This window comes from Electrona antarctica (genome assembly GCF_951216825.1).
Source record: "Electrona antarctica genome assembly, chromosome: 5".
Classification (NCBI taxonomy): domain Eukaryota; kingdom Metazoa; phylum Chordata; class Actinopteri; order Myctophiformes; family Myctophidae; genus Electrona; species Electrona antarctica.
In genome coordinates, this window is record NC_136810.1 from 57852320 (window position 1) to 57861518 (window position 9199).

The window sequence follows — 9199 nt, forward strand, 5'->3', positions numbered from 1 at the left end:
CTGTAGCATCTTCACTAGCCTCGACGACCTTTTAGCCTTGGAAAGGCTTGCAAAGGCTAAACTTAGATAGCATTTTATGTAGACATAGCACTCTATAGTGTATAGAGCGTCGCAGTCCCGCCACCAGGGACCAGGAAATGATTCCCCATTCATTTTCCTCAGACATTTCAAAAAGTATTTATTTAAAGACCTTTTAAGCCTCGTACAAAGCCAACTCGAGTTGTGACAAATCATGACAACAAATAATCGGGCCGAACAAATAATTAGAAAGAAGAAGAAAATGGCAGGTTATACCACTTTTTTTGTTGTTTTTCTTCTTTGTAATTATTTGCATCCATATTTGCATCCATATTGCACCAATGAAAAGTATTAACAAGAGCTTGTTGTGACTTAATAATAACTGCTTTACATCCCCTTTTTTCATTATTACTTGAAAAGTAGCCGTTTTGAAAATACAAGGTCTCCACCCAACAGTTCAGTGTGCTGATGAAGGCTTCCAACTTATTGGAACCACCATCAAACAACAGAATCTGGCTTAAAACCCATTTAGACCTGAGGACGGTTCTACGAATGCCTTATAGATCCTGACAGTTTTCTCAAACATTTGTTTGTCAAGGACCCCCGGAAGAAAAGATTTGAGTTAAAAACGTTCTCTCTGAAAGATTACATATTCAAAGATTTGCACCATATTTTCACGATTTTTCAAATAAAAATAGAGCTTGTAGATCTGCTATTTTTCAATAGCTAAAGTATAGCATAATGCTTAAAACACCAAAAGGGGTTCCCGTCCTGAATGGGTGAAGGTTCCTCTAACTTCTTCAGTCTTCTGCTGAAAGAGGAGAACATCTAATAACTTCCTCCACTGGATGGTGCTGTGGGACAACGTCTAACTTCCTCGGTAGGTGCTGTAGGAGAAGCGACTCATCAGGAGAGGAAGGTGAAACCTCTGGCTGGGGTTGGTGATGTTGAAGACAACCTGTCCAACGGAGAATTCTGTTAAAGATCATCAATCATACATCATCTCATTCTGGCCAATCACAAAAAGTGCGTCCTTAATTCACTTTTCCGTCTTCACTTTTGTCTCCAGTGTTTGTGTTTACACAAACCCGGAATGCTGGGCATATATAGGAGCGGCTGGCGCCCCTCAAAAGCATCAGTGGCACTAGCGCAGATAGACACTATAGGGGGAGCACCACCTGTCCTTGTCCTCTGGATAGCAATGTGCCCTTTTGGGGGGGAAAAAATGTACAGTGTACAGTATGTGGACCATGGTGACATTATTCTTGATACCAAAAAAAGCTTCGAATATATTATTTATGCCCCAAAATCTATAAATCTCACACTATTAAGGCAACCGGCCGGTTCCACGCGCTCCTTTTTCACTTGAGCACCTGCCCCTCTAAATGCTGTGCACGCCACTGAAAAGCAACAAAATGATTTGATGGCATAAAATAAAAATGGATAAAAAAAGTGGATAAAATAATATAATTCCTCTTCCCCTTTCCCCTTTGGCCTCTGTGACCTTTACTTTGGGATGCCGCTGCCACCTGGAGTGCATTATTGTATAGGTGAACAATTTGGTGAGGTTAAGAGGGGGGGGGGGGGGTGGACCCTACCCAGTGTTGTTTTCTTCGACTAAAACTAAGACGAAAAATGTTCGTCGACTACCTTTTTTTCACTGATGAAAACGAAATGGAAACTACATGAAAACTAAGCTACGATGACTACATTTTATATTATTACAACAAATAAAAACTAGACTAAAATGTTAGGAAGGGACTAGTGGACAAGAGATCCAGTATAGTCATTTTACACTTGGTTTCATGCTGAAAATAGCCGATCTACAAGCTCACAACGCGTTGTGGGCTTGTAGATCGGCTATTTTCAGCAAGTGAAAAAAACAGTCATTATGACAACACTGACCCTACCTCAACATAAGGGTAGAATGACGCCTGTCCGTTGCTCTCCCAGTATTGTCCGGTGTCAAAGCGTAGCTTGTACATGCCCGGAGTGAAAGCTTCCTTGGTGATGAGGTCTGGACAGCGTCCGTTTTCATCTGTCGTCCTACAACAGCAGAGAGATGCTGTGATGTATTCAGTGGTGGAAAGTAACTAAGTACTTTTACTTAAGTACTGTACAATTTTGAGGTATTTGTACTTTACTTGAGTATTTCCAATGTCCAATACTTTTACTTCTCCACTCCACTACATCTCAGAGCCAAGTTTTTTACTTTTACTTCACTACAATTATTTGAAAACTTTAGTTACTAGTTACTTTGGAGATTTTAATTTTGATTAGAAAACATACATTAACCACTTCAACCCTATACATTTCGGCCATTTGAAAATAGCCGATCTACAAGCTCACAATGCTTCGCAACGCGACGCATTGAGAGCTTGTAGATCGGCTATTTTCAATAGATTTTGTACACATTTTGAACTTGTGAAATGGCACATTCTGCACAATGAGTAGGCCCTACTTTTACTTTTAGTACTTTAAGTACATTTTGATGCCGATACTTTTGTACTTTTACTCAAGTACATTTTCAATTCCGTACTTTTACTAATTAAGTACTTCTAAATTGCAGCATTGGTACTTTTACTAAGTAAAACAATTGAGTACTTTTTTTCACCACCGTCAGGTTGTCATGGATTTGAACCCTACCCCACTGTGACGAGGTTCCAGATGACCAGGTTTGAGTCCAGGCGATGTAGACTCAGGGACAATCTCCTTGCCGGGACCCCGTCCGCAGTGTTCAACACATGGGTAGTCAGGGGGCTGCCCTCCTCTGCTGCAGACATGGCTGTGTGTGTGTGTGTGTGTGTGTGTGTGTGTGTGTGTGTGTGTGTGTGTGTGTGTGTGTGTGTGTGTGTGTCAAATGAGGTAAACCTACTACTATAAACACATCCCTGCATTGGACCTGCAGGTTTTTTAAGCAAAGCATGAACTAAACTAACACAATAGTAACTATTATGTTAATACTACATGTCCATAGCCAGAGGGGCTTGACTCGCATGCAGGAGGCTATAGACTACTTCACACTGTCTGCATTTATTTAAACACAATGTGTAGCTTTAATACATTAATTGCCATAGTGTTATATCTGCCATCACACCAAACAGCTTTGTGAATCAACAGTCTCATATAAGTGCATGGTCTTACTTACCTTTGTGTTTTACAGAACTGCTTGACTACTAACTATATAAGCCAAAACAAGCGGTTGACTTAACTCCCCTTCTTGACTATATAGGTTAAGTTGGTTCTCGCACTGGTTCATTATTGACTGCCCCTAAAAGGGGCTTCGTTCCCAGCATTCATTGCAAACAACAAACACACTGTGCTAAAGGTTGTCCTAATAAATCATTACAAAGGCGCTGTCCGCTGTCTAGGTCCGTTTGTAAACAAAGTTAATTGCCATATATGCGAGATAGTGTTTGAACAGCAGAGATACAACCATTAAACGTAGAACACATTGTAGCAGCGTGAACAATAAACTTCTTTATTAACCCATTTTGGGCGGGAACCCCTTTGGGTGTTTTAAACATTGTTATAATTTAGCTATTGAAAAATAGCAGATCTACAAGCTCATAGCGCGCCACCGAGTGGCGCGCTACGAGCTTGTAGGTCTGCTATTTTTTTTTTAATCGTGAAAATGTGGCGCAAATCCTGACAGAAAACTGTCAGGATTTAGAAGACATTTTATAAATTTCGACGTCAGGCCTACAGTAAATGGGTTAAGGTGCTTTATTAAGTACACGAAGATCGGAGACCGATATGTTTCAATGCCACTGCATCTTCCTCACGACTCAAGTCTCAAGCGGTCCGAGCTGCAGTGTGTCTTCTAGGCCTATACGTAGACATAAAAAGGCAAACGCCTCCTTCGGCTCTGGGGCGTTTGTCTCTCGAGGGGAGGCCACATGGAGGCAAGCTTTCCCCAGATTCCTTTGCGAAGCATAGCGGAGCTTCCAGGTACGTAAACGGAAAGGGGACGTTCGGTAGGCCAATCAGAGGCGCGGCCGGCTCCCTTTCCCAGCGGCGCTTGCTTTGGCAATGTAAACTAGAGGGCAGCACGGGTCCACCCGGACCCGAATACCCGAGATCCGAACCGAGAACCGAGCCGGGTCGGGTGCAAAATATTGACATGCCGTCGGGGAACGGGTCGGTTCCATTTCAAAGCTGCAGGCCTCGTTTCGGGCATCTGCAATGCAGAATACCCGAAATGCCCGTGCAGGACCCGATTTTTATTATATATTAAACCTTTCAACTTTAAAAATAGGTTTTGAAAATAGACATTATGGTATGCGTGCGTTCAACTGCGTTGTAATGATTATGTTCTAAAATACACGCCTCGAGGATTTGGAAATGGAACGTATCCACTGGTGGTGGGTGCATATCTATGGGTGGGTGTGTCACAGTGTGTGCGCAGCGCGCGCACAGTCACACACAACACGAACAGTAGCTATCATCACCATGGCGGCCCCCTTCTTGAGCGAGGTGAAACGCAAACTACAATCAAACGATTACAGCACGCAATCTCCTAAAGGGAAGTCGGATGTCTGGGACAGTTTTGTTATCATTGTCGACGCGGACGGTAAAAATGTTGGTGCTGCTAAATCTTCACTGAAAAAACACATGAATGGGAAGGCGTGTAAGAAAAAGGAGAGTGCCGGCGAGGGTCAACAACCACAACAACAAAGTGCCATCACGTCTTTTGTTGCTATTCGGAAAGCAATTCCATCCAAAAGAAAAGCTGTCATTCTTGATGACTGCATTAAAGTGTGCGCCAAGGATTTGCGCTGCAAACTGTACTTAACCATGCGACGCATTGCGAGCTTGTAGATCGGCTATTTTCAGCGCTCCTTTGTAGAGGCGGGGGTGATGCTGACGTTCAGTCACCGTGTTCACTTCAGTCTCATAATCACAGTCACGGTGAAAATAAGCATAATATAGGATTGGACACACCACGGGTGTAACGGGTCTTTCGGAACGGGTAGGTTTATTTCGGATCGGATCCTGTTTTTAACGGGTCCGTTTTGGACCGGATCCAAAACTTTCGGGGCCGGGTCCGGGCCGGGTCCGGGCCGGGTGCGGCCAATTAGAATGTTTTCGGATCCGGATCGGTTCTGTTCTGATATCACCGGGTCCGTTTCGGACCGGGTCCAATTTTATGGACCCGTGCTGCCCTCTAATGTAAACGTCTGTGTCCTCATACCAATAAAGCTCCCTTGGATTGAATTGATAAGTCCTGGAAAAGACACGCTGTGATTGGCCAGTAGTCACTTGAGTGCGTGGCAGCGACGCAGCGTGCCTTCCGCACTTCCGCTTGACTTCCTCCTCCCGCTCAAGGAAGTTTAGAGAAGGAAGTGTCATGGTCACGTGACTGTGCTGCGCCGCCATGACACTTTCATGGGAGCCAAATCTCGCACCGGAAGTTACATGCATACAAAGCAGTGAATGGAGCAAGCTTGACCAGCTCATAACAAACATTATTTATGAACCATTGAGACCTATAGTCATATAATCAGGCTCAGGCATATAAAAGAAGACATATCACAGTTGGTTTTCTAATCACTTGCTTTTCGATGTGCACAGAGTGCACAGTAGGCCTACATTATTTTATTTGAGGATTTACAGCAGCAGGTATCGTTTCTGTTCCGGGGGTATCGCGAGATTTGGCTGCCAGACAGGAAACGGTGGACAGTCTCGCGATACTTGGCATGTTCAGAAACGTACTTTTTGCTCTTTAGATACCTCTATAAAATTAGTGTACACATCGCAAAGCAACACAGCAGACAATAATGTGCTACATGTCTTCCGTTATTTGCCAGAAGCGATTACTTTACAAAAGATCTCATTCAGAAATAGTGTTTGTTCATGAGCTGGTCACTGATGAGCTCTCATTGACTCTAGTGCATTCTGCCGAACTTCCGGGTGCAGTTTGGCTCTCATGGTGCGACGAATCTGCCGTCTGGAATTGCGTGATAGCGAAAATGACGTTGGTGCCCTTACCTCCATTTCATATACCTTGCTCCAAGGTCGGTTGATAGAATATTGCCCCATAAGTGTGTAGCCTAAAATGCGCTTATAAAGTTTTGCTAAACGCCGGCCAAAGCCTCCAGAAAAAGCACACAAACAAACACACGTACAGCACCAACATGACATTGGGGGGTTTTATGAAAATACCTTTTTACTAACTACAGTCACCATTATAATAAGTTTACATTCAGCCTCAAGGACGAAAACACGAGAGCACAGAGAACAAGCTGCTTTAAATGGGGAGGCAGAAAACCCACAGTAGAGCATAATGATGTATGTAATTATATTCCTACGCCGCGGCAGACCGAGCGTGCTCAACTGAAAGAATATGATTAATTGCACCTCTCAATTTCAATTCATCACTTTTCTGTGTGCACCTCTCAGCCTGCACGCTGTGTACACTTTTTTTGTTTTCTGGGGTTTCAAATGAGTACAATTATAGTTGTATAAAGCGCTACAGTATTATACACATGTTCTTTTCGAATATCCCTATTTCAAACAGACAGTTTCTGAATATATTACAGTGAACATTATATTTACAGTCATATTACGTCAGAGTCCATGCTGTATAACTTCAGGTGGGGACACTTAGGGCTCCATTTTCGTCACCGCTAAACCCCTTATGTTTGTTTTACTATTTTGCAAAACATTTTTGAATAGTTAAAATGGCCAGTCTACAACCTCACAACGTGTCAATGTAGATTGGCTAGTTGAACTTTAGTTTAGGGATAAGGGGTTTAGCGGTGACGAAAATGGAGCCCTATGGCCTATACCACTTAAACTCTCTTCTAGACTTTAGAGAAACAGACCTGAGTTGGCTCGATCTGTACTTGGTCTGCTGTTCCTTCTACACCAAATCCCCTTGCAAGAAATAGCAGATCTATAGAACGCTTGTATAGATCTGCTAGTTCTGGTGAATGTTCCTCGCCAAAATAGGGGGGTGTTGGGGTTTAAGGGGTTAAAGGTTCCATGACATTCAATTTCATTATTTTATATTTTTCTTTGAGATTTGATGACCTCAACTACGCCCACACGACCTGAACGTTGAACATTCAGTGGATTTTCTGTGGTTTTCTTTCTCTGTGTGTTCTGAAGCCTTTTGAGCTTCAATGAAAACAGGCAAAATCCCTCAACAGTGACATCTGCTGGCACATTGTTATGTCATACAGAATGTGGTATTTGTGGACTCTTACATCACAGTCCACAGGCAAATCAGAGCACTTGTTTGAGCCAGAAAACCCCAGACCACAGAAAATGTACTGAATGTTAAAAGTTCAGGTTTGTTGCGTGCAATTGAGCTCAGAAAACCTAAAAGAAAAGAGAAATGACAAAAACGTTGTATTTTTATGTCACAATCCCTTTAAAAGATATACGCCCTATATAATATTAATGCTAAGAGGACATTCCATTTGCCTTGGACTTGACACGGTGGTTTTTCTGAGCCAACGTATCCTTTTAAAGGGGAAAACCACCCATTTTCAACATTTTACTATGTCATTAATATACCTTAGAGCTGTTGTGTGGAAATAATAAAAAAGGTCCCCCCATTCTGTGTTTCCTAGAACTGTAATTATGAAAAAAATCATTAACATGGTGAAACACATCTTGATGACATCATCAAGATGTGTTTCACCATGTTAATGATTTTTTTCAGACCTCTAGTTCTAGGAAACACAGAATGGGGGAACCTTTTTATTATTTCCACACAACAGCTATAAGGTATATTAATGACATAGTAAAATGTTGAAAATGAGTGGAATGCCCCTTTAACCTACAACGTCACACGGTTTGAAGCTGCAATCCGGGAACGTTTAAGGATTTTCAAGCGCAACGTCCTTGGGGTTCTCCTGTATGGGGCAGAGCCGTGGAAAGTGACACTTGCAGGCCATCTGTCACAACAAGCTGGAAGACGTGTTTCAGACAAGATATCTTAGAGCAGGGGTTCTCAACGTTTTTGGCCGGGGACCCCCGGAAATGCTTTGGCAATGTCTCGGGACCTCCGCCCCGCCCCCCTCCCCACCCCCAATACAAATTGCCCGCTACAATAACCATAATAATAGTGAAAATACATCATGAATAAATACTGAAACCAGATATAATCATTAAGGAAAGTTTATGCATGTACTATGTGTACTATGTAAACTCTTAATTTCTCTTTTCCAGCCATTTAGTTGCAATTTTTATTTTTTTGAAAAAAAATTGGGGACCCCCCAAAATTATTTGGCGACCCCCCGGGGGGTCGCGACCCACGGGTTGAGAACCCCTGTCTTAGAAGGATACTTGGTCGTGTTTGCAGAAGTGCAAGGGTAGCCATGAAATGGACACAGCCGGGGGAGATGAAAGAGACTGGCAGACCCAAAGAGACCTGGAGAAGGAAATTAAAGAGCTTGGATGGACCTGGGTAATGGTAGTATGGTAATGGTATAGTATGTTACTACAATATGACTAGTACATCTGTATGGTAGAGTGTGTTAATACAATATGACTTATCCAATCTGTATGGTAGAGTGCGCTCGTACTAGTATGTACAGCGGCTTGAGGTGCTCTCCCTACTCTTTCATCGAGAGTCATTCATTTAGAGCAGGGGTGGGCAACTTTGACGATGGAGAGGGCCACTATTTTTCGTAGCAAAAATAGCCGATCTACAAGCTCAAAATGCGACGCGTTTTGAGCTTGTAGATCGGCTATTTTTGCTATATTCGAATTGAAATCTCGAATAATCTTTTGCTATCTTTGAATTGGAATCCTGAAAATTAACATTTGTATGTCATTTCAAATGCCTTTAATTATACTTGTGTTGAAGCAATGAGCTACTAATTTAGAATGAAGTAATTACAGCGGGTCATGTTTGCATCTTGTGGAATTGTAACGGCTGAAACCAATATGATATCAGTATTCTGACATTAACCTCAGGGCCACATTAAGTTAAGGTGGGGGCCGCATGTGCAGTGGCGTGCACAGACATTTAGAGGGGCAGGTGCTCAAGGAAAAAAAAGGGCACCTTGTGCAGCGCGTGGAACCGGCCAGTTGCCTAAATAGTGTGAGATTTATAGATTCTGGGGACTAAATAATATATTAGAAGCTTTTTTAAAAGAATTGATCAATGTCACCATGGTCCACATACTGTACAGTGTACACTGTACAACAAAAAATAAAAAATACG

The 9199-nt window shown here is 42.5% G+C and overlaps 1 protein-coding gene across 1 annotated transcript; it reads right to left on the minus strand.

The window, feature by feature from the left end:
* Positions 1 to 886: 886 nt before the first annotated feature.
* urahb (urate (5-hydroxyiso-) hydrolase b) lies at positions 887 to 2801 on the minus strand (the record flags this gene model as incomplete). Its single annotated transcript, XM_079501726.1, has 3 exons — positions 887 to 976; positions 1929 to 2064; positions 2665 to 2801. The coding sequence occupies 3 exons, from the start codon at positions 2799 to 2801 to the stop codon at positions 887 to 889; spliced, it is 363 nt and encodes a 120-aa protein (XP_079357852.1).
* Between the last annotated feature and the right edge of the window lie 6398 nt (positions 2802 to 9199).